General features: G+C 41.0%; 1 protein-coding gene across 1 annotated transcript in view; it reads right to left on the reverse strand.

Annotated features, from left to right (window-relative positions):
- Positions 1-1,151: 1,151 nt before the first annotated feature.
- PARD6G (par-6 family cell polarity regulator gamma) overlaps positions 1,152-25,982 on the reverse strand; it is a 66,979-nt gene continuing 42,148 nt past the window's right edge. The window contains exon 3 of the mRNA XM_061995398.1: positions 1,152-3,331. Coding sequence (XP_061851382.1) covers positions 2,472-3,331 — 860 coding nt within the window. The 3' untranslated portion in view covers positions 1,152-2,471. The remainder of the gene's footprint in view (positions 3,332-25,982) is intronic.

Raw genomic sequence — 25,982 nt, forward strand, 5'->3', positions numbered from 1 at the left:
TCTAAGTCTTAGCCAGAGTTTGCCTTGGGTACAATAATTTAAAAGCTAAGGTGTGAAACACAATGTTTCCCAGCTGCTGGGCTGAATAAGGAGAGTTTGGGCATTTTGTACCGGCACGAGGTATCGTGGCCTTTTTTCTGAGGAGCCAGAGCTGCCCCAAGTTGTCAAAGCCGGGACGTTTGAAGCAATTTGTGCTAAGAGGAGCATAGCAAACTACTTAGTTCCCATAGGCCTCAGCAGACTGTATGCTTTAGTAAAAGCAGCACAGGGTAAAAAACACTATGGAAAGAAACATGGCATCATTAATAACCACCAGAGGAATCACAGCTTGCACTGGTACAGAGAAAAGCATTACTGAAGTGATAATGTATTTGAAGAGTTGTCTAAAACAGTTATCTTGTTTCCACAGGGAAGGGATATACTTCCACAGAAAGATGCTGAGCACTGGGGAAAGAATATAGCATCAAAGTAAGACAGTGCACATTTTATTGCAGACAAGTCACATTTTCATCAGTTAAATATGGTAAAACGAGTAACTTCAGCCAGACAAATCCACTTATTCATAAAAGTAGTCCCAAGGTGTAACAAAATTTTCCTGATAAGATGGTCTGCTTGACTGAAGCACATCCAGCTGTTCAATTTTTTTACTGCACCAATAATCAATTTAAAAAAAAAAATATTAAAACCTTTGGTAAAGTACAAACACAGTTTAGAGACGAACAGGATCAATGTTCTATTCTTACTGTGCTAGGAAAAATAAGTACAGCTCTGTAACTGCTGTGATACCTAGAAAAGGTTTAATTAGAGTAAGTGAAAAAATTTTAAAATAAACTTCTAAAGGAAATCTAAAAGAAATAAACTAAGGTCAATGTCCCAAACATATTTAACAATGAGCAGAAGACTGGTTGTTCCGCTGGTATTCTAAATTAGCAACAACAAATTAGTTCACACATCATTTGTCCAGCCATTACAGATTCCAAAATGGAATGTAGTTTTTTTTCAAACCAAGATTCCTGAATACAATATTTAAGAAATGTCTATTCCACCATATTAAAAAAAAAAGCTTTAATGTACTACAAAGTTAAAAACAGAAAGAAAATGACACAAGCTAAAAGTAGAAAAATACATTGTAAAACATTATATTTTGTTCCTTACACTGATCAAGATATAACAAAATATTTTAGATTAGACCACTTTCATAAATTCATGGCATTTTCAGAAGCAGACAGTTATTGACTCAACAGTCACTGGTTAGCCACTAGCCAGAATCTGGTAAAGATGCCAGCCATTGCAAACTTCCAGTATATATCTTAAGTTTCTAGAAATCCTGTGTAGACATTAAGCTTTAATTATTAGAAGAATCCAAAAATAACAGAACTATTCTAAGTTAGGTTTGACAGTCAGTCAGCATCCCTCCTCTGTATAGCAATCAGTCAGCCTCTTGTAAGGAAAGGCCTTGTGGATTTAGGTTGCTCCAAAGCTACAGCAGGGACTGGTGTCAGCTCTGAGGTGAAGGGGACAGCCCTACCACAATCTTCCACTTTTGTTGCCTTCTCACTTGCATCCCTAAAATACACGTGAACCATGATACTAAAAAAAAAAATAATAACCCAGAGGTGATGGGAAGAAAAAAAATCCCACAATTTGAAACAGAGATATTATCTAATAAATATAGAAAAAGAATCGATTGACACGTAATGGTGCTGACGGCAGTCGTGAGCCCTTTATATCAGAGAGCAGCACGGGTGCGTGCGGCGGGCAGGGCTGCCTGTGACCAGCGGGTGGTGCTGATCGCACAGCAACCACAGCAACAGCCGCCAGCATCGCCTGCTGTGGCCGTCTGAAAAACACCCATCTAGAGTTTCACTGGGAAAAACTATTTGCAGCATCTCTCTCTGACGTTGTTACCGGCAGAGTAGAAAACCGCTACTTTCAGAGAGCTTGTCTGGTTTAGACATAAGACTGCAAATATGGTTGGTGTAAATAAGTTAGTGGCAGGTCTGTATGTAATGGTAGATGGGATGGCTATTAAGGAGCATTCTCTTCAAACTGGTATTTAGAAGAAAGCCAGATTCCACTTCAAATAGACATGTCTGCTACTATTAAAATGTAACTTGTGTACATGTGTGTATAAATACATCCACCCATGCATTCAAACCTAAGTATAGCACTGCCACTGATGGCCTATAAGACTGCTTAAATTTATACCACCTAAAACAAATTTGTGTTCTCACTTTAGAGCTGGGACAAAAACCAGGTTTTACACTCTGGCTTTCTTCTAACAAATTTTGCAGTGCACAACACAACAGTTTTATGTCTAACTCCAGATGCCACTTTTCCTAGAAAGCAACAATTTTCTGCACTCATGAGGTCTGTGAGAATATCAGCCCTCTGTCTCATGCATAACACGTCGCAAGAGTCGGTTGTCCCATTTGGCACTTAAGACTGTAAGGAGAGTTGCAGAATAGTTACTAAAGCGTAATGACTGTTCCATCCTCCTCGATACCTCCTCTGGGGATAACCAGACTGTGTCGGGGATCAGTTTTTAAGGAACTGAGCAATTTATGGAGGCTGCCGTTGCTTTCTCGGCCAGAGTTGTTGTTGATCACCAGGTCCCTTTGAAGTCTGTGGCTGAGGCTGCTGCCATTGATTCGAGAGAGGCTACTAGAAGTAAGGCTGTGCAGTTTAGGAATGTGCTGTGGCTCCAGACTGCCCTCAATGACAATATCAGCCTCTTCGTCACTCTCCATTTCGTCCGGGTGGAAGTTCTGCAGCACATGGGATGTAGGCAAGCTATGGTGACTTGCAGTGCTGTCTGTAGACTGGCCAGAGCTACCAGACATCCTACTGCTTCGAATAATATTGTTCCTCTGGTTCGCTGGCTTGACTGTGATAATAAGATTATGGCTGTTGGCAATCATCATGTCTGTGACCTGGTCCAGAGTCTTTCCTGCTACTTCAATACCGTTAACTTCCAAGACTTCATCATTCACAGCCAGCAAGCCCGTGCTCTCTGCTAAGCCTCCAGGAACCATCCGAGAGATGAAGATACCGGGTACTTTCTCTAGTCCGTGAGGAGTAACCCTCACGCTGGTGCCATCGCGAATGTAAAACCCTAACGGTTTCTCACAGCCATGTCGATACAGCCTCACTCTCCTGTGTGTTTCGGGAAGAATGTCCACATCGATGATGGAAGACACTGGTCTAAAATCGTGAGGCATGCTAATGTTAATGTGAGGACGGCGGCGGAGGTTGTCATTGCGGAGCGTTACCAGAGCCTTCTTCTTCCTTGACAGCGTGTTAGTCCCAAAATTACTGTAGTCCACTTCATCTGAAAGAGAAACAGTACCGATGTAGCAATCAACCAGAGAATAATTCGGTCTACAGGGAATTTGCCTCAAATAATATAGGAAAAATCAAATTCTTCCACTTGCTGTAACCTTTGCATCATTTTAGATCCATCAGCACATCATTCAGGATGATGTGAATTCAGAATGAGTGAGCTGTTTTCAATGACTACCCCTATTTCTTCCATATTTTGAGGGAAAAAAGACCTCTGATTCTCAAGTCCTGTTGTCAGCTGTGCTGAAATGCAATTACTTGCAGCTGCAGGCCTGACAGACCATCTTAGATGTGAGACCATATTTCCAGAACTGGATTGTAACTTTACGTATACATCTCAAATGGGCAAGGAGTGTATGCACATGCCTAACCTAGAAGTCTGAATCACGGAGTGTATTAATATCCAATACACAGCCTGAACTGAGAGCAGACCTTAGGTACAAAGAGGAAAGCGGGGTGTGAGACAGTAGTTGGATATGCATGTTTAGCCTAGTCCTTTTTAGTAAGGGATTTATGTTGATATGCATCTCTCAGTACAGCACTTTTCTCTCTGGAATATTTTAATTCATTTCAGCTGTATTTGACAGCAATAAAAAGTGCTAAAAGTTCCAAGTACCACAAAAGTTCTGTGTAAGCAAGTGCCCTGGGAGAAAGAAAAGCAAGGAGAAGAAAACAGCTCTGCTGCCTAGTCCACATGCTAAGGATCACAGAACGGATACAGGCTCACAAATGCACTCCTGCCCTTGAGAAGAAGATCCACAAAAAAGCAGCCTTTCTGGGACCATCTGTTTAAGGAGACATTTAAATATTTCAGTTTCTGTAGTGGTAACTCAAGGACATATGCAAAGTGATCAACTTCACATCAGCCAAGTAATACGAGGAGTTATTTCACCTAAGACGCTCACGTTGTGCTTTGCATAAAAAATACCTAGCCATCAAGTTTACTGTACAGAATGTGTCACTGCATTTCACATGGAAAATACTGTGCATACTTTAAACATGAAGCATGCTCTAGTTGGAAAATTATTTCACCAGGAGTTTAAGCATCCAACACTTAGTTTTTCTGCAAACAGACCTTCCATTTATTCTACTGTTACCACACTACAAAAGCTGCACTACAAAATTTTCTCTGCAACAAATTGACCTTGCATAGTAAAGTCTGAGAAAGTAAGATGACACCTCTACCTGACAAAGGTTGGGGGGAAAAAAATGTGTTAGTAAAAAGAAGCTTACAGTTTTATTTTTACTTTCTGCAAGGTCTCATTCTCAAGTGAGCTTCCAAGGCATATTATTGATAGACTTAAGTGATATTAAGTTACACAACTCAAAGGATACTAAAAAAAGTGCTAAGCAGCAACCTGATCTGAGCCTGCTTGGTGCAGGGTGTTGGATTAGCTGGCCTCCAGAGGTCCCTTCTAGCCTAAATGATTCTGCAATCCTACAATAGTCCTTTGGACTGAAAAAAAAAATCATTTCAGGACTTCAGAAAGACTGTTCATGCTTTCTCCTATAACTTATTTACATTAGCATATTATACTAATGGTGAGGACATCACAAGGTACCTTGAAGGTCATCCTGAAGGAAGCTTTTGAAAAATAAAGACATTGCTTGGACAAATTTGTCATGTTTAGCTTCACGTCTGCCTCTTCTTTCTCCTCCCAGGCTGTTCAGTGCCAACTGTGCAGGCCCTGCTCTGTTATTCAAACTGGTGAGGCACGGGACTGAAATTCCTTAAAATCACCCAAAGAAGCTCCCAGAGCAGGTTCCCGGAAGTGTATTCATGGCCAAGACAGTGACTGTGTCCATGGCACCTTTTCAAGTCCACTTGGTGATGAGAGGCAGTGAAGTGTCTGCTTGTTTGAATGCACAAGCTACCTGTGGCAGCCAAACCCAGGTATTATTCCTTTTCTTTCACCAAGTGGATCACCATCTACTTTGACCTAGACTTTAAGTTTTGATGGATAATTTTGAAGGTTAACAAGTATTTTTTCCTTGTAAAGTATTGGTCCACAAGAGACATCTTTCCCCTGGTGAATGGTCTAAAGCAACAAATCTTATGAGGAGCAGATGAGGAAATTGGGGATGTTTAGCCTGAAGAAAAGGAGTCTCAGGGGAGACCTTATCATGCCCTAGAACCACTTGAAGGGAGGTTGTAGTAGTGGGTGTCAGTATCCTCTCCCAGGTAAAAAGTGATAGGACAACAGGAAATGGCCTCATGCTGTACAGGATGGGTTAGGTTGGACAACAGGAAAAACTTATTCACTGAAAGAGTTTGTCAAGCACTGGAAAAGGCTGCCCAGGGAGGTAGTGAAGTCACCACAGAATGGTAGAAGTTGGAAGGGACCTCTAAAGATCACCTAACCCAGCTTCCCTACTCAAGTAGGTCCACGTAGATCAGGACACTCAAGAACACAGATGTGGTGCTGACGGACATGTTTTAGCGGTGTACAAGGTAGTGCTGAGCTAACAGTTGGACTTGATCTTAAAAGGTCTTTTCCAACCTAAGTGATTCTGTGATACTGTCATCAAAGTCTCAAACACTGTGCCCTGTTCACCCTCACAAATCACTGATCAATTTCCATGACAGTCCTATGAAAATGACTAGGTGATTCAGATTCAGAACTGGAATTCTTCCTCATTTGAAAAAGAGCTGTAGAACAGTAGCACTGTATCTAAAAGCCCATGACAACCTTTATCCCCAGATTTCAGTTGAAGAAGGCAAATAAAATTACATGTGGGTTTATACATTTAAGATCGAATTGCAAGTGCTGCAAGAGACAAACTCAAAACAAAAGCTGCATCCTTTAAAGACTCAGAAAATTAGGTTGGTGAGTTTAGTTTATTGAAGTGAAGGTTAAAATGAAATGTATGCCCTAGTTATTTATCCCCTGAAAGCACACAGGTAACTTCTCTCTCTGTTTGTATATGAATACTGAATTACTTGCAGCAGATTTGCAAAAGCTTTACCAAGTAACTCACCTGGGAAGACTTGTTGACAACACTGTTTTCTTTCCCTTAAATCAATGACAACTCAGACAGTTAATTTTCACAACATGCAAGTTTGTGATGATCAAGTAGTGATATCACAGATATGTAATTTCTGAAGCAGCTTCCTTTGGCTGAACCACAAGCAGGGCGATGGCATAAAAGAAGTGGTTGATTTGTGCCTGTGACCTCCTCACCTGTGCTCAGCCCACTAATCTGTCTCCCCAGATGACTGCAAAAATTCCTAACCTCTGAGCAGCTTCAAAACAACCACCTCCTTTAATGACAAAAAGCCTGGCTTACCACAAAAATGCTATCTTTCCTGCTAACATGAACCAGGCAGAAGCAGGCGCTACATCGCAAGGGATAGAGGCAACTTTCAGTGTCGGACCACATTGACCATTCTTGGATTTACTATTTCAGAGAAAATGAAGTCTGTGACCTGTTGATGACTGGAATTTTTGGTTTTAAAACAGTGCCAAGTGTTAGTTTCCAACTCTGACCCTAAACAGGATTACATTTGAGAAAGATGAAGTCCCAATTTTAACAAGTGAAACCGTTAAAACCTTTTATAAACTGGAAAAATGAAAGCTAATTTGGAGAGCTTGTAAGGAAAATACCAATTAACTCCATTTTCTAGAAAAAGTTAAAGTAAGAAACACATGGTCCCTGAAAAGAGAGGGATTCTATGATTACTTGTATTCAACGTGACCTGCTTACTAGCAGTTACATTTGCTTGGGATATCACTTTAAAAGAAATTAAATTTCAAACCACCCCACAAAAAACAAACAGCAAAAACCACAACCCAAATCCCTGAACAAAACAGCTACCACCTGATGCTATTTAGACACACTATTGTTGCTGTAGGAATAAAGCAAAGTATTTTTACTGACATTTAACATCAATTGTTGCTGTGGCAGCAGTAAGTCATCAATCTCTAGCAAAATGAAATAAATTTCCTTCCTCATGAGGAAACTGGGAGAAGTCAGCCAACATCACCCACTTTTATCAACTACACACTGGTCATATAATGGTGTTATTACCTATTTCCAGCAATAAACTGCTCAGGTGGCATGTGTCAGACTGCAATGAAAAACTGCATCATTGCATAATTTACAGACACACTTTTAATGAAGGTCAGCAACTTCTTGCTGGGTTTTGACTTTCTCACCATATAGGATTTCAAGCAGGAATGCTACTTCAGCTAATGAAACAGACTGTGCTTGCTGGTAGTCTGAGTTATGACCAGTACATATGGAACCAGACACAACTCATTTTCCATCTTTCATTTCTTGCAATATCAAATTCTCCTTTTGCAGAGCAAAAAGTCTAAAGAAATCGTCTCACATACTGGCAGAAGTGCCATCAAGTGACACATCTGAACAGTGCTTAAAGCTTTGTATTTTAAAAGGTGTCACGTTTTCCCATGTCTTAAAATAAGCTGGAGTGAAATGTTACATGCAAATGACAGAGGGAAAATTAGCCTTTTAAGCTGCTGAGTATGACCCCATTTCTTAGAATGGGGCAGATTATAAAGAGCATTTTCAGGCACAAGATGCAGTCCTTTCAGACAAATATGTACTATGAGCTGGACAGATAATCCTGGATAACCACTAAACTTCTAAGGACTTGGACCTAATTTTACATATGCCCATAATTTGCTTCCTACTGAAAATACTGTTCATAGAATCATACAATTGTTCTGGTTGAAAATGACCTTTAAGATCCAACCACTAACCTAACACTGCCAAGCCCACCACTAAAACCATGTCTCTAAGTAAAGAAGTAAAGAACATTTACGACAGTTGGAGGACTCCTTAGCTTGCCAGCTCTATCCTACTTGCAACTGCGACCCAAAGCTATGCAAGACAAACCTCAAACTCTTCTGTGGGCTCTGAATATTACTGCAACTCTTTTCCCCAAAAGCTTCAGTTTTTGGTACACATTAAGAAACATTTCATTATCTGGCAATGAGGTACGTAAAACCTGAAGTATTTTGGCTTTATTCTTTCTGTTAATATGTGCTCTTTTTTTTTTTAAACAGAGTTGTTATTACCTGCTTACCCACGTGGACCTTTCTCTCAGAGAAGATACATGCTACAGACCTCTTCATGCAGAGATATACTACCTGTGCTCACTTTCTTGACAACAGTGGTGGTGTCAGTTCTGGGATGGTTTTTGTTGTTGTTTTTGGTTTTGTGGTTTGGTTTTTGTGTTTTTTTTTTAAACTGGTGAACTGCCTCTACTTGTTTAGTAACAGTAAAACCCATTAAAGGCATTTTCACTTCCAAGCATGGACATTTTACTGTCAGATTTTTTTTTTTTTTTAAACATATCTGGAAAGTTATAGATGGTAACATCTTTGAGGTACTCTTCTAACAATTCCGTAGTCAGCCTGTGACTTTACAGAATACATTATACCTTTCTGGTGGGCATCATGAATCCTATCATTAAGTCATACAGTACATAACAGCAGACCACACTTAAAAGGCTATTTATAAGGGAAAGAAAAATGCTTAGAGCATAGGGTTGTAGCCAAAAGAATATTGTATTTCTTTAATTTACATGAAACAAGAAATTATAGACCTTCTGAAAAAGCCACCAGGAGCACCACTCCCACTGCTTGGACAGCTGCTTTTCATAGGAACTGCCTGCCAGATGAAATACCAAAGCTTAGCCAGATAAGATTGTATAAACAAGCTGAATTCCACAGAGAAGCAGACTGCCAGGCTCCTATAGGAACAGTTCATTTCAGCCTCTACGTTTTCAGTGTACATGCACTCATGGCTTATTATTTCCTCTGGGAACTGTGGAACATTAGTTGACAGCTCTGGAAAGTACTTCAAAGACAAAAATTACTTCCACTAGGGAGATCGGCACTTCAGGCAGCTTGGGAAAGAGGCCAATGAGTCATTAATAGTGAAGGGTAACCCCTCCAATCCAACAGATTTCTATTACTGAGCATTCAAATTAGCACCAGTCATAAAACTGTTTCAAGGGAACCTGTTATGTTTAACTCTTCTACCTTTTGTATTCCCAGCTACAAAACACCCTCCACGTTTTACACAAGTTGCATTCAGTGTCTGTTTTCTCAAAGATCAAACCCAGAAGCATTTGCGAAAACAATCAGACAACAAATAAGCTGGCAGTCTCTTGTCTGTGACCTGAAAGGTTGACCGCATGCAAAGGGATTTAAGAGGAAACAGATATGAAGTGAACTATGGCTTGGAGTGAGGTCCAGTGCCAATATCACTCATCAAGGAGTATTTAATGAGGAAAAAATAAGGTTACCTGAATGTTAACATTGCATTCTGTGTGTTACATGAGTATTAAAAAAATACATCTGTTGCTGCTGCCAGAAACTTTTAGGTGAACCAGTTTGAAAACCACACAGTAGGTAAAAGTAGTTGTAGCTTCTATGCCATCGAAAGTCAAGTAATTTCTCTCACACATGGATACACACATACTAATACTCGTTCCTCTCTCCTGCTTCTTATCACAAGGAACCAGACACAATCTCATCAACATTTAGAAGACCATCTAAACCTTATAGTTTATCTATGACATTCAATGGGGCTTTTGAAGCACAAACAAGATCAAAAGGGACAAATTCAAATTAACAAGACTTACTCTTGATATCTTTAATCTCCTATCATGTGGCTTCTAAAGCAAAGCTTTCCAAAGAAAAGCTTTGTAGACTTGTTTGTAGACTGTAAACTCAATGGTGTTTCACCAGAAAGAAAGTTTGAGAACACCATCCATCCTGCTCTCATCTAGCCCCTACTAAACCTAGTAAACTGCACTTTTGCAGAAGGCAACTCTCTTCCACAGTGATTCAGTATTAGAAGGATACATTTGCCTTCCTACTTAAGAAATGTTCATTAGTAGGTTAGGATCAAAATCTGAGGAACACAAATGCGTGTCTATACTCCCAATAAATTTATAAACTTAAAAATATCCTACCCTTTTTCAGTAAGGTGAATGTTATTTTGTTCCTTGGTTTAGCATGTAACAGGAAGCAAAACTATAATTGCATTAGTTAGGCTGAGGCTCTCTTTGTAGTGTCAGACACGCATAAAAAGCACATTTTTCTGTCAATGGACTCGAGGATGGAGACAACCACTTGGGAGTTTAGCCTCCACTGCTGATGTGGCCTCCTGCACTTCTCACTGCTTGACATCAGAGGCCACTGTTCCCTTGCTGAACCTCTTCCCCTCTCAGCAGAAAGCCCTTCATTTTCAACTCACTGCACTTCTCCAAAGGAGCAGAAGGTGTTGCTTGACCTGCAAGTTTGCCTCAGGAAACATGCTAGGCTTTTGGAGAAGAGTGCTACCAAATGTAACCTACCTTCACCCTCAGAAAGATCCAAACCCAGCTCCTCAAACTAGCCTGAAAGCCAACTATAAACTCCAAATTTTACAGGTGAATTTGTGATCGCATTTACTAGCAGTGGCAAGGGTCTTCCTCTTTTAACTTTTATATGTGACTTCTACTCTAAAATATGACAAAAATAGCCCTTATTTCCTTCCACAAACCACATTATGCCATGGCTGTGCTATTGCAGATTAGAAAATTGCGGATTTTGAGCTTTGGCTTCATTGTTGGTTTGAGTTTTTTAAAGTATTAGTCAATATTTCCCTTTTCCCACAGGAGGCCGGTGAGAAGTTGTGGGAAGTCATGTTTCTCTGGCACATCTCAGCCATCAATCATTATTATATCCATTCCAAGGTCACAGGTGCTGCTATGGAGGCTTTATTAGTGAGATGGCTTCCCAGGCCAGCCAGAGCTGACCAGAGACCAGCAGCAGTATGGGGCAGTGATGCCTGCAGAAAGTAAGAGCAGTTCTCCTTCTGTCCAGAGCCTGACAAATTAAGCCTGTCACACTCACCCCACAACTCCGAGTACACACCAAAAATCCTGCTCACTCAGCTGATGGCATCCAAATAGGAGGGCTGTCAATCCTACTCAAAGATGCTGGGGAGAAGGAAGGATAATCACCGCCAAAACCCCCAAATCACTACTCTCTAACCTATAATTATATGCACTATCTTGAGCAAGTCATCATTATAAATTTTAACATTTTAAGTTATTAAAAAGCAACCCTTTCATTATTTTCTTTCACCCACTCCATTTATCTTCAACAAACACAGTCTGCTATTCACTCAAAAGATCAGGCAATTTAGGGGAGCACCACTTGATCCCCATACAAAAGGTAAAAAGGGAATCACTTCTTTCCAAAAGAATATGTGTGTTATGCAAAGCAAAACAAACAAAGCAAAATGAGAGCCCAAACTATAATAACTCTTCCTACGCACTGTAGATACAGTAAAAATATTCTTCATTGCACAAAAAAGTGATAGATATATCAAGTGTTCTGTCAGTATTGAATATAACTTTCTGAACTGGTAGCAGAAAAATAGTTACATAATGCACTAGCCTAAAGTGTGCAAGGTAAGAAAGGTAAACAGAGTGGACAGATTGAACCAAAGAGCAAACATGGGATAACACTCTCCTGGTTTTCACAGCTGCAATATTTGGAAAAACACCACAAGTAATAAGGAAGAAGAAAAAATTCACTTCAGGATCAACTTCATTCAGAATACAAATTTTGTACCTCGTACAAGGAAAAAAAAACCCTTTGTCTCAGGAGAAGCTGCAAATGAAGCTTGCAAAGGCAGCACAAAATAAAGGTAGAGCATTTGTCAAAGAAAAGATTTTGAAGAGCTGTAGTACAGAACCTCATCAGAACTGTCATCCTACATACCCTGATACTAAAACAGCACTTTATCCTCCCTTTCAGAAGTAGCTTTGTCAGCATCAAAGGCCATATTGGGGCTCTATCAGCTGCCTGCAGAGGTAAGACACTCTGGGAAGGCAGGACCTGTATTAGCCAGCTAACACAGCCTGTAGTACACCCAAGGGAAACTGAATCTAACCTAGTGTTTCATACTCTTTCCTGCTGCTTTCCACTGTGGCCTTCTCTGTTGAGTGTTCGTGACTCCTCTCCAGTCCAGAGTGATCCTCCCTCCCTAGCTAAAAGCAAAACTGTTAGCAATCAAGAATTGCTTATTATCCTGTGTCCAGGTAGTTGCTAATCACACTTCTGTAGCGTGTGTGGTTTTTTTGTATTTGTAAGGAAAAGATATCCTAAAGCTGGGAGCGCCAGTAGCTTATTCAAAAACAGCAACAAGGACAACTCAGTTGTTGCAAACATTAAAATCTGTGAGATACAAGGGTACTACCAAGAAAGAATTGGTTCAGAGCAGTCTCTCTCAAGCACTCTTTTGCTGAGTAACACCTTATTCATCACAAGCTAGTTCAGACAGGCAAGCCAGGAAGTGTCTTTTTGCTAATACTTCAAAATTCCCAGTAAAAATAACTAAAAAAGAAATCCCCAAACTGTGGAGAAGTTAGTATTTAATGAAGATTTAAATCTCAAAGAAATAAACGGTGGCTTCTTCCATACTCTTTACCTGGACTGTTCTGAAATGTTGCTACATCTTCTCAGAGAAAGACCTGGTTTTATGCAGTTAAACAACTTCTAGGATGTATTTTCTCTTAAAAAAAAAGAAATAAAAGACACATTCGTGTTTTTGTAGCTTCACTGTTGTGGTGTGATAATACCACATATATCCTGAAATGGAGGAGAGGGGAGAGAAAAACATTTACAGTGCTTTACAAAGCACTTTTCTGGTTCCTGCCTCCAAGACAGCAGATTGTAAACAAAGCGCAGATTCTGCCTCTTATCATGGAATTAAAAAGGTTTCAAAACAAGTGTGGCATAAGAAATTAATTACAACACTTGTCTTTCAAGTCGCGACCTCTGGGAGTCTCCCAAAGTTGTCTGGCTGGAGTCAGATTAGTCACAAGATAAACAGCCCTCCCGGCCAGCCCTGCAGGGCTCCACTCCGCTGGGCCCTCTCCTCCCTCCTCAGCCCCACGTAGCTCCCACCACAGGTGCCCAGGATGTAGGGCCCTGGCAGGCCTCTGCCTGCACCTCTCGGACACAGCGCCACAGCCTCCTGGCCGCTGGGACTGGGGAGCTGTGGGAATCCCACTCGGTTAATCTCCTGTGTCTTGGTGGGACAGGAATAGGCGGTACTGCCCCAGCACAGACATGTTTTGCAGTCCTCTGCTCCCCAGGCCGGAGCGGGCCAAGGCGGGCAGGAGCAAGCCTGGAGGTGGGAGGAGAAGGAGCAGCACTGAGTGCTGACAGAAGCGAGTCAGAGCCAGTCATCCTCCACACCAAGGAAATATGGCCAGTGCAACCCTGTGCTCTGGATACAGGAATGCTGGGATGGAAAAGGAGCACCAAGAAGCAATGCAAAAACAAGAGCCCCCTCAGATGGTGGTGGACAAGCGAGGAGCAACCTCAAAGCACTGCTGGTACAAATCTGAAGAGTTGAAAACAGGTTTTATACAAATCTTAATGGTCTGTTTTCTAATGTGGAGGTGAAGCAAGGTCAAGAGCCCAATCTGTAGCAATTCAAATGGCATCTGTAATACTTGTCTTCCCCCAGTTGTCCCGCTGGCACCCTTCTCCCTTTGGAAGACAAGGCAGTTCACCTCACAAATGCAAATCATTGCTCCTTCTAGATAAATATGAAGCAAGTCAGGAAGCCCTCTTTCCCGATGACAAGTCACAAAGTAGTAAAAGCTGCCTGCAGAGGACACTGGCAAGCACTACGTTTCTTGGGAGCTCAGTCACTCCCACGGAGGCCCAGCCCTGTGCCAGGCAATGCAGAGCTGACCTACCCTACAGAGAGGAGCTAGGAAGAAATTCCACCTTGCTGAGCAAAATGCCAACCCCATCCCTAATACATGGCTGCCCCCAGGTGAACCCTGCTACTGGAGTACCCCCAGCCCCTGCCTACAGGCTAAGGAAAGGCTGAAAAAAGTCAGTCTAAGGAGGGATGCCTGTCTGGATGCTGGTTCTCTCAGTGGAGGGAGAAAGCCCACAATACACCTTTTTTTTTTGTAGCACAGTAGTGGATATTGAAAGATTAAAACTGTACCTCAAGAGTTCTCAATGTTAAGTTTATCATAATCCCCATCATGCCCATTACCTCTGCCATGATGGTGGCACTTACCTCGGCTACAGCAACATGTTACTATGCTGTTTAATTCATCAGCTGTAACATCATGAGGCAAGAAAGAGCAATATCCCCACCCCTCTTGCTCAGAACAGAAAGGAAACCTTGCCTAATATATAACTACTATGGCTTCTCCAGCAGAGAATAGAATAAATCTATTGTTTTTAATGTTAGACTAGCAATATCCTTTCCTAGTTGTCACTAGAAAGCAAGAAGCACTTAACTCTTGTGTCTCCTCCATAAGTAAAAACTGCATGCTTTACTTAAAAGCAGCTTAAAGGATCATGTTGATTTTGGCAGAAGGATCAGCTGTGTAGTTATCAGCCAAATTTTCCCAACATTATTTTTTATAATGCTATATTCCTTTCTCCATCACTGGCTAGGGCTCCATTGTGTGTAGAAAGTAATATAAAGCCTGCAGCCCGGGCAAACTTTGCACTCAAGGAGACTCCTCTAGAGCTGTGAACATTAACAGAACCTGTGTACTCAAGGTATCAAGTCCTCAAATTACCACTAACTAGACTGCGAAGCTTCTCTTTTCCTAGAATATCAAGCACTGATCTGCAAGATTGAAAAAAATAAACAAGCAAAGACACCCCCCTCCCCCCCAAAAACACACCAATGTTTACATCACTTAATCAGGCTTCCTTCTTCAATCAGTTTTTGAGACACCACATCATTATATGAGTTGAGTGTGGTAAGCTAGTGTCTGGTGTATTTTTCCCCTTAAAAAAGTGTTTCTTCCTATAAGCACATGATACAAACAAGGGAGTGGCAAACAGGAAGTGATTATTCAGAAATTAAAGAATTAGATCAGGTTCCATGATATCAGAACAAAACATGACACATGGCAAGTGAAGCTGACATTTACTGGCTCAAACATAGGAAACCTTTTTCTTTCTTTACTAAACCTAATTCAGGGCTCATGTAGTCATTCTTTTTCCTTAATGAATGTCACCTTTTGCAGCTGCAAGTATTGATAAGCCTCCTGGGGAGCACAAGCTACTCCATGTAGCAAAGTTGTACCATACAATTCAATACAGACCTTCAGCTTCTACTCAAGTGTTTCTGAATGAGGCATAGCTCCTCTGCCAGTAGCAGCAGCAAGTCTCTGATGGCACTACTGCTCATGGTTTCACAGGCACGACTGCTCCAGAAGTGCTAAATGCAGACACTGTTCCAGTTCAGCCCTTGTCTCAGATAATAGCAATCACCTGCCATCACAAACAGAGCTGAGGTTCCCAGTGCGACACTTGGGCATGCCTGGTATCCCTGCCACTGGGAATTCCCTTAATGATCTCATTTTTCCTGTTACAAAGGAGGTAACATTGAGTCATCTCTACATTTGCTTGTTAAGTGGCATTGTTGAGGGACAGGGGCAGACATATACCTGAAAGAACATACAGTATTTACAGTTTTATTCCTGCTTTGAGTGAAGTGCACAGACTATGTTGAGACATAGCTTTTCCTGTGCCTGGAAATAACAGGTTGGGGCCAGATCACAGCCCATGCAACTCTTTAGTGTGCACTGACTGATTTACTACTATTTTAAGTTCCAGAAAAGTCACCTTAAAAAAAGTGCATCCTACACAGGAGGCCCAATTACATAAACCATTTATCATCTGTGGATCCTCAAGTGCCAAAAATAAAAATTTACTGTTCATGAGGGACTAAGCTCCCATTAGAATGGTTAAGCTTAAAACCTGGAGAGTACATCAGAGGTTACTAAGAACGGATGCAGTACATTAGGACTTCTTTTCATTACATCCAATAGCTTGTTTCCAAGAATGTTTTCCACAGAAGCATCTTCCCAATACAAAAGGCAAGCACTTGCTAAGCTGCCTTAAGTTTCAAAACAAGCTGCATCCCAGCAGAGGGAAAGTGAACTGCTACCAGTAACCTCAACTCACCACTTCTCACTGCTAATCGGGAGAGCTTCCTCCACCTTCAGTCCCTCCTGGGGTACTCTTGTGAGCAGCTATTTCACATCCTGACCCCCATATGAAACAAGAATGAATTAAAAAAACCCCTCTGCTTTCTTTACACAAAAGCCCAACATTCCTTTTCCATGTTTTTCCTCACCTCATTCTCTTAAGTTGCTAGACAGCATCAGGAACTGGAAAGACCTTTAATAATAAGCTCAGGCAGTATTACTAAATCCATACTGAATTCCCACAACAGGAGCCAGATGATGACCAAGGCAAGAATTTTTATTTGATGATGCATTCTATCTTCAGGAAATAAAAGATGATGTCCAAGGACATGAAAAGGGAAGATAAATAGTTATATAAAACAAAAACACTGTCTCTTAAGTTGGTGTGATTGATATGCCCTTTTAGGGGGGATATGAACAAATACAGCCTTAAGCTATGCTGTATTTTAAAATGTACTCATTAACAGACTAATGAAACACTTTAAATAAAGTATAATAACTTCACAAAAGTTTCTGCACTGCAGAAATCAACACAAAGAACCAACAACTCACTCTCAGGGTTAAAAGAGAGGTTTGCTTTGTGCTTATGTTAAGCCTAACGTACACGTTTCAAGGTGGCCAAGAAGGAAAGTGCAGCACCTCTGTATTGAGTACAGTACTCAGAGGCACAGCATCAATGCAGAGCTCCTCCTGCAAAAAAATGAAGAAATCCTGAGTGCTTCCTCCCTTGCTGAGTGACAGATAGCATCAAGGAGACAGGTTAAACAGGTTTCAGAATGAACCTGCCCTTAGCTTAACAGCTAACACCGCACTAATTCATGGAGCTACAGTGAGCAGGGGGAAAAAAATAGGGAGGCAAGAATTTTTTTCTGGGCTTCTTTTCCCTTTATCTATCTAGATTGTATTTATCTGATCAGCTCCAGTTTTTCCTTCTCAATGGTTGCAACTAAACATCCAGATCACCACACTAAATCTCCACAGAAAACAGCTCATCTTGCCTTTGTATGAGGGTTTTTTTTTTGCAGAAGTCAGGCCTTTGGCAACTGCCGGTCAAATGACAGTTGAAAGGAATCACCTCAGACCTTTAGTCTCCTCCACCTCTTAATGTACAGATACAGTACTAAAAGTTTAAGAACGAAAAGGGGAAAGAAGACTGTGGCTATGAATCACCTGCTTGTCTGGGAAAGAAAGAAGTCTGGAAAATCCTGATCCTAAGCATACCTGAAGTGTATTGAAAGAGGGACCAGGCCAGTCAAGACCAGCTAGGCTTCACAGATATCAAAAAGCCAGTCAATGGAAGGGAAAATCTTATTTGCAACTTGTGTTTCTCCTGGAAAAGCACCATTGTCCTGTCTGGTTTTATGCCTATCATGTCAGATCAGTCAAAGGCCACTGTAAAGTTAACATGACGCATTTCACATCACCTGCTTGCTTAAATAGCTAGGGAAACTGTTTTAGCTGAGCTCTGCTCTTTTTCTCTCCTCAGATTGTTGCGTTAATTAAAAAGTCTTGCTCTTGTATTACACAGCCCACAGGAAGCGAGGAGGAGATTCCTAGCTTTATAATCACATTGGTCAATAGCTCCCAGCGCTCTCACTGCAACTATGCATGGAGCCAGCACTGCACTCACTGTTGGTTTGACAGGCTGTGGGAGGATGCTGCGGAGGAGACTCCTCACGTTATGCAGAATCAGCCCCAGCTCCTTCACAATAGGCGCTTTCTGCAGAAACGCAGCATAAAATCCTCCCTAAAACTAAAGAAACATCTGAGCAAATTTCTCAAGCAGAAAGTCAGCCCCACAAAAATCCACTTGATAAACAAAAGGCAATTGCTAGCTGGCAAGTTGGGGGATATCAATGTTTCACCCTCAGGCTCACCCCAGCCCCTAAAGCTAACAAGTAAGTAAAAAATATTACTATTGTCACCTCCAAGTTCAGAGTTTCCATCTTGGAAGCAGTACAAGAAATGAGTCACTCTATATACCTTGGCAGTGATTTGCAAGCCAACAGGGAATATCCAGAAGGAAATAATGTCACCAATTGGTGAGGCAGCAGCAATGTTTATCAGCTTAAACAAGTTTGTGTCTCAGTGCTTCTAATTAAGTATGGCCACAGTGAATCTCCAATTCACCAGTCATAAAACTTTCAATTCAGATGTAATTTACAACTTAATATGCCTAAAATTTAGCTTAAGTTATCACAGTTACTAAAAAAAATATCCTAATCGCTTAGGAAAAATACTAGATATCAGGATGACACCAAGTGGTGAGTTCTTTAGAATACCTGTATTGCCCCTGCCCAAGCCCTGCAAGGTCTTTAGAAGAGCAGAAGGTTGAACACTGGAGATGCATTCAGCTTGAGGCCAGAGAAAGTGCCACCTCTCTAGGCAGCAGGAGGAATATGGGGAAGAGCCAGGGGAAGGAAGCCTTCGGAAACAGGAGCCAGGCGTGGTGCCACAGGGCACCCATGGGGACAGTAACCAGAGCAGCTCAGCATAGACAGGAACAGGGTGGGGAGCTGCCAGCCTGAGCAACTTTGACAGCCTGAGGAAGATTTAGCTTTCTGAAGCTAAAGCTGACTAATGTCAAGAATTTCCAAGGTGAGAGCAATCTAATTAGAAAAAAATCCCTGAAAAACAAAAAAAAACACCAAAAAAATCCAACATGAAACAAAAACCCCACAAAGAAAAAAAAGCACCCAAACCCATTCTGTACTGGTTACGTAAGTTCTGAGGGAGGTATCAATAAATGAGATACTGAATAAGGACTGCTTATCTGTTAAATGAGGTGCTTCATACTGTACAAGATGACAATTATTCAATAAAGGTAAGAATAAACTGAGAAATTAAGAGCTCTAAATATATCCATTTGCTACATAATCCATAGTAATTTACACCTTTGCAATCTGTCTGATAAGCAATGCTAAACGTACATGGCAAGTAGTGCACTTAAGGAAAACTCTTCATGTGGCTTACAGTTTTGAGCTAGAAATTTACTTTCATGAAGCAGTAATACTGATATAAGAACTTAACTTTTGAGGCAGACAGTCAGGAGACCAGCACAAAACCAGGTTTATGGCATGGTAGAGTTTGCATGAATGTCAGACCAAAGGCTGGTTAAGAAGCCATGAGAATAACACCAAGTAGTCACTCCAGAGAAAGTGTCTTAATTGAGCAAAGTCTTTAAGCAGATTTTCCTCTGTCTACTTCTAACAGATCTACTATCCTCACAGGAATTATTCCTTCACAGCATGCCAAATGCCTTTGTTACTAAAAATACTTTACAAATGGTAGAAGCTGGACATGTGTGAGCAAGAACCACAAGCAACAATTGCATGTTTTCAAAATTATTTGAAAAAAATGAGGATGCAAACTCCTTCCACTACATTGACTCAGAAAGCAGGAAACACATCTTGTCAACCTCTCCCCGTCCTAAGAAGTTTTACAACTATCTGATAACAGACTACATAAACATCCCTTCTAGCCTTTTTTATTTGTTAATATTATTGCAAGTCTCTAGGATGCTTTCCTTAAAGCCTCAAATGGAAGAAAGTAACAGTGAGCCAAAACCCTTCCCTCTTCTCTGGGATTTATAGATGCCTTAGGTAAGCATCAAAATAAGATACAACAGTTTGACTAATATGCTTGAATCCTCAGGTTTTATCTCCGTCACTGTGTATAGGCTATGCCTTGTCAGCTGCCAAAGGTTAATGTGTATGTTTTTAACATTGCAATGCCAAAATCACAAAATAAAAGCCTTGCAAGAGCCTCTTTTAATTAAATACCAAGTCTCTGCTGCCCACTTGATAGGGCACTTTAAACATCCTTATATCTAAGCAGATATAAACTGTGCCTTTGCAAGCACAAGGCATCTTTACAAAACTTGTGTTCATTTCTTGTCACAAGGAAATGGTTTTTTTGAAAATTGCTTTTAAATTTCCATTTTTTAGGTATCAGTGCGTAAGGCAGCACCACATAGAATGTGCTCCTTACTGGCACTGCAGTTATTGCACATTGTATTGCTCACGCAGATATTACAGCTGTCAGCACACACGTATCACCAACCACAATTATCCATAGGCTCCTCAAAAAAACCCTGCCTTTATACAATAATATTCTCACTATACCCATTCCAAGAAATCAGTCACATTACAGTGGAGAACAATGGATCTAAATGACCATTTACAACAAGAGTAACTCGTAAGTTTGAGAACTTGGTTTGCAAAGCAGTTCTCTTTACATGTCTAAGCTGCCACTGAAATAGGCTGAACCACGGAAGGGAAACTCTTCCTCTCACAGGAGGCTTTGCCTACTGGCAGTTTCCACCAGCTCAGCAGCAGCCACCACTACTTGCCGAATGACCTCCAAATTCAAGTCCTGTGAAGAGCCTCACAGCCAAGGGGCAAGGTAAGGCAGCAAAGCACTGCAAGAAAGTTCAGACTTCTTGCACTGTGGAGCGCATGATTCAGATACAGGATGAGAAGCTGTTTTGCTTCTATGAATTTACACAAGATCAATACTGATAATTTATCTCAATTGCTACAGCATGGAAGGCCATGTTAAAAAAAATAAATAAAAGAAAGAAAACTCTATCAGGCTTCTTCCTTCCTCCTCCATTTTTATTTTCCCTTCTTCACATGTCTAATGGAGCATGAAAGCTGTTGTTTAATCCCATCCACTACCACTCTCTGCCAGCAACACAGCCAAAAGATTCTAGCTCTAAAATTTACAGACTGTTATATAACCTGTCAGCACCTCTAATGTAAAAAATATTTCAGATCACATCCTTCAAACAATTTCCATCAGAGGAAGTCATGCTGTCAGTGGGATGCAGAAGGTGGAGGGATCGTGTTTACTGTTAGACTTGAAAACTTAATTGGGAAGGGACTTCTAATTAAAAGCTAACACCTGAAATACCACACATGTTCATCTAGAAGACCAGCCTAAAGTTTGTTGATGAAGAATCATTGCAGAAGGTGAGCAGCAACTAATGTGAGAGGAATGGGACATTCAGGAAAACATTGCTCAATCTTTGTTTAGGGTAGGAAGTGATACCAGAGGAGAGACATGGTCCTGAGAGGTCGGGGTTGGAGGACTGTCAGGAATGCAGGGACTGTGGCTTACTAAAGCTATGAGTTCTCATTTTATTTTAGGACAACCTTGATTCTGTGATGTTCCTTGTTTCAGTCATGCTGTATTATCCTTACAGGCCCCCTGTCCTTCCAGTTAAATCACAAGCTGCTAGCTGAATATTGGCCCACTAGAGGTACCTCAGACTTGCCACTCAAACCTGACCATACAACAAATGTAGGCAAAGAGTCACCACAGTTTTCAAGTGTGAGAGTCAAATAATGTTGGCAAAGCTGGGACTACCACTGTGAGGACAATACGTCTAATATCCCACAGCATGCCTGAGTGGCTTCCATATGCATAAGCCAGGCTGAGCACAGCTCTGGCTTACTCTCAGCCAATTAATGACTGAAGAATGGGGAAACAAGAAGTAGATATACTGTGGGTCTTCTCATGAACACTCCCACCTTCAAATAAAAGCCATATTCCTACCCAGTGTTGGGAGAGATGAACACCCCTGCTCAGACTGTCGCCACACCTCTCACGAGCAAGAGCAGCGAGACTCTCCGAAGAGTAATTGGCTCATTACAGGGCTCTAATACGTACGCAGCACATTTCAGTTCTGGTTATTCATCAATGACCGATCCGTACTGACAGCACACCTTTGCCAAACCCACACAACAGGCCCAGTTTGAATCCTCCAACATTGCCATGAACACCCCTGAATTTTGCTAACTAAACTCCACCCTTCACTCTTTCAGTGACAAGCAACTAGGCACTCCAGGATGCTCCAGGCTGATAAACAAACTCCTTTTGATTTCTGTCGATTGTATTGATATGAGTAGCTCTTCAGAAGCTGGCTCTACACAACACAGAAGCAGTAAGGAAAAATAAAAACACACTGATAAAAAACAGGGTCACTAATAGGTGAACCACCTGAAGAAGCAAATCATTTGCCAGCTATTGGCCTGATTTACTCTGCTCATCCAGCAACCCTTTGTCTAGTCTCTCCCAACAGACATCTTCAGGGCAGGGACTTGTATCCACAATTTCGATACAGAGTCTTCAAATTCTGAACACAACATAGAGACCATTCAAGCTTATGGAAGAGAGAATGCTTGCAATGAAAAGACTGGTTTGTAAACAATCTTCAAACCCTTTTCATACATATTTATATATTAAATACATTTATTTTTCATGTTCTTCCATACATATGAACATGCACTCACAATTTTCAATCACACTTTTTCATTTGCTTTATCCTAATGCTGTCTGGAAGACAGCCATACTACATTGAACATTTCATCATTTCCAAATCTAGGTAAATATAGTGGCCTAAAGGCAATCTGGATTTAATTCTAAGAGCAGCTTTGCCTCAACTGTATTTTGTTTGTGAAGAGGCAATCTAAAGGCCCACTTTAGCTTGGTGGGCTTGAATGAACCATTCTGGTTGGAGAAAGACCTTTTAGATCCAGTCCAAGATATTCCACTTGGGCTGCAGAGAGACTTTCAGTGTAAAAGCTTTGCTCTATTTCCATCACCAAGGGTAGAAGAGCAGTATGGAAAACATACTTGAAAGGCAGTTAGGAAAGAAGTAGTGGTACTATTCAGTTCTAAAGAAAGACTAAAAGCAGGCATGAGTTATAAGGACTACATTCATCCTGTTGGTAGTTTTACTAGAAGAACAGATTCTATCCGTGAGCACTTCCAGCATACATCTCCATGCCTTGTGCTACAAGTTGAGCTCTCAGACTGAAAACTTTACACACTTGCTGTATCTGAGCTTGAATTTGGACAGACATCTTGTCCATTCTTTCATCTAGCGTTTGTGGCTAAATCAATCAGTCCCCCATTTTCATCTTAACCTTTTCTTGACTGTAGGATATCAATAGTATCAAATGGTTTCTCTTTTCAGTTCTCCTAGCTAAATAAGAAGTTTCTAGATCAAGTCCATAATTAATAGTAATTTTGAGAGGGCTCGCTGAATGAAGTCCCCACCTCAGTGTCCTCCTGCTCCCTTCCTAAAAGGTTCCTGTGCTGACAAAAAAAATGAGAAGAAAAAAAAAAAAAGGAAAAAATTATATATATTCTGGGCGTAAAGGATTATTTTATGAAATTTATGTGCAGTTTTATAGTAGAAGGCTACCAATTCAGAACCAATAAATCATAGCACAGGTTCAAAACACTGGTCCTTACAGGTGAGTATTTGCTAAATTATCTTCACACAAAAATCTGAGGCCAGCCTGCTCCATGTCTGATTTTGCAGCCTTTGCTTTGAAAGTTATTCTTTTCAAGTCAAGAGATACCTGATAAAGTCAAATTTGTAAGATAGCTTTGTATCAACTATTGCTCTATACCTTTACAGTAATCAGCAATCTTATAGATGTTATCACCTGACTATACAAACACCACCTCTAAACGAGCTACTGAGGAAAACATGCAGGAAATAAAGTCATGGGTTTCGCTTTGGAGATAAGGGACTTAAGGAGAAATATTTGAAGGATCATTAACAAAAATCCCAATGATAGTGAGCTAGTAATTGGTTGTCCATCTGTCTTGGAATCAGAACAAATCTTTGAAACTTGTTTACCAGTCCAAAGGCCTTCAAAATAAGACTGTCGACTGCATGACAGGCATGGCTCCTACTGTTATTGGCCTGCAACTTGGGATGACTGCTACCTGTATAGCTACTCATAAGCCTTCTAGCATTAAAGGGAAGCTGGCCTATGGATTTACCACTTGTGGACATAACTGCCCAGTGCCCATACACAAGGCTAAAAAACAAATTCCACTCTAAATGTGGGAGACCCTCCCAATCTAATCTGCAGAGAACTGTCAGCAAGTTACTTTGGTATAAGCAGAAAGACCTGGAGAGGGGATAGTGCCATAGCTTGCTTTGACAGACTGGTCAGTTTTTGAAGAGACGTCTTCTAAAGAAAGCAAAGGTTTGTATCTGACAGTGAACAAGATCTGGAGTAATAGGAGATAAAAGATTGGGTTGTTTGTCCTAGGAGGTTCTGATAGGAGCTAAAAGCAATGCTTATGTTCTGGCCAGCGTCACTGATGGAAGGCAGCAGAGTCATGGTGACATGCCAGCAGATGAAAGCAGTGTTAAGTGCTACCACAGAGGAAGCAGAAAGCATCCAATCATCTGCTGTCCTCACTAAAACAGTAGCTACTTAAGTAAAAAAAAAGTCTTTATGAAAACCAGGAGCAATAACAGCTTGTTCTTCAGACTGTCAAGTTTATAGTTATCCACTCTGGTTTTCACAGCAGAGGCATACAAGGTAGTAGTTCAGTGTATACACACAGAGAGCTAAAGACTGTCATGGACACTCAGTGACAAAGAGATTTCAGACAGCACAGAGGGTGGAGATAAGTAAGAACCAAAATAAGCAAGAAAAGAGGAGGGACACAGGATAAAAGAAAAAAAAAAGGGTAGGGGTGAGGTGTTTAGTGCTGAGTTGAGTACAGTGAACACTGACTACCAAAAAGAAGCACTAAGAATATTTGGAAGAGTCCAAGTCTGTATAGTCCTAGAATGTTAGCCACAGGGGAAGAAGATTAGATGACAAGAGAGTTTGGCTTAAGATCGTGAGGTAGAAAGAATATTGTGGCCAGCACTGAGGAAAGCTAAAAATTATTTGGTAGAAGAAGGAACTGAAAGCGTTGCTAAGACTGAAAGAAACTCTGTAAATAGACCTAGTTTCCTCAGTCATCTCACTTCACTCAGAGATGGTCTTTCCTTAAGGCAGATTCCAGGAAGTAGATGAAGAGCTCACACCATCTAGATACAAATTGATAATTTGTATCCTCCTCTCTTTCAACCAAAGAAAATATTCAGTGAGAAAACACTATTCCAACCGGACATCAAACCCTTTAATTTTCTCTCCTAGATAAAGACAGCTTTAGCTTTTCTCTTCAAATGATACATTAAGAACACTAGTTCGTAAGGCATCCATTCACTTCAACTACATTTACAGGACCACATCACCAGTTGTCATACATCATCAGTGTTCCACCAAAGTCAGTGGAGCTGCAGTTGGATCTGCTTCATGACCTTCACAGAACCTGCGGTGCTCTCAAGTTGCATAAAAAAAACCCCCCACCTCTATCCTTCAGAGATTTATCTATTTTCTATCAAGACAGTGAATCTTAGCTTTTGTTTCTGGGCAAGTCTCCAAAGTCTGGGCCTAGTCTTTTGTGATCCTCTTCCTGCTTTGTCTCTCAGCTTACATCAAGGGAGTTGCAGGCCTTTCATTAAGCTAGGTTTGAAATACAGCACTTGGATTCATCATTAAATTCTACTTGTTAAGTTCAGTTTGGGTCCATTATCTCACATTAAGTGGTGGAACTTCATTGTGTCTAGCAGCTCATTGGACTTGACAATCCCTTCTGTCTCTTAAGAGTCATCAGCTTCCTAAACAGCAAAGACAATTACTTCCATATGGCAGTTACTTCAAGCTTCTCCACTCCATGAAGATGGGTTGCTTGAGGTAGTAAGGATGGCCCAAAATGCTTCCTGCTTCAGACACCTTTCTTCTCACGTTTCAGAATTCGG

The sequence above is a fragment of the Colius striatus genome, chromosome 4 (genome assembly GCF_028858725.1).
Source record: "Colius striatus isolate bColStr4 chromosome 4, bColStr4.1.hap1, whole genome shotgun sequence".
NCBI lineage: Eukaryota > Metazoa > Chordata > Aves > Coliiformes > Coliidae > Colius > Colius striatus.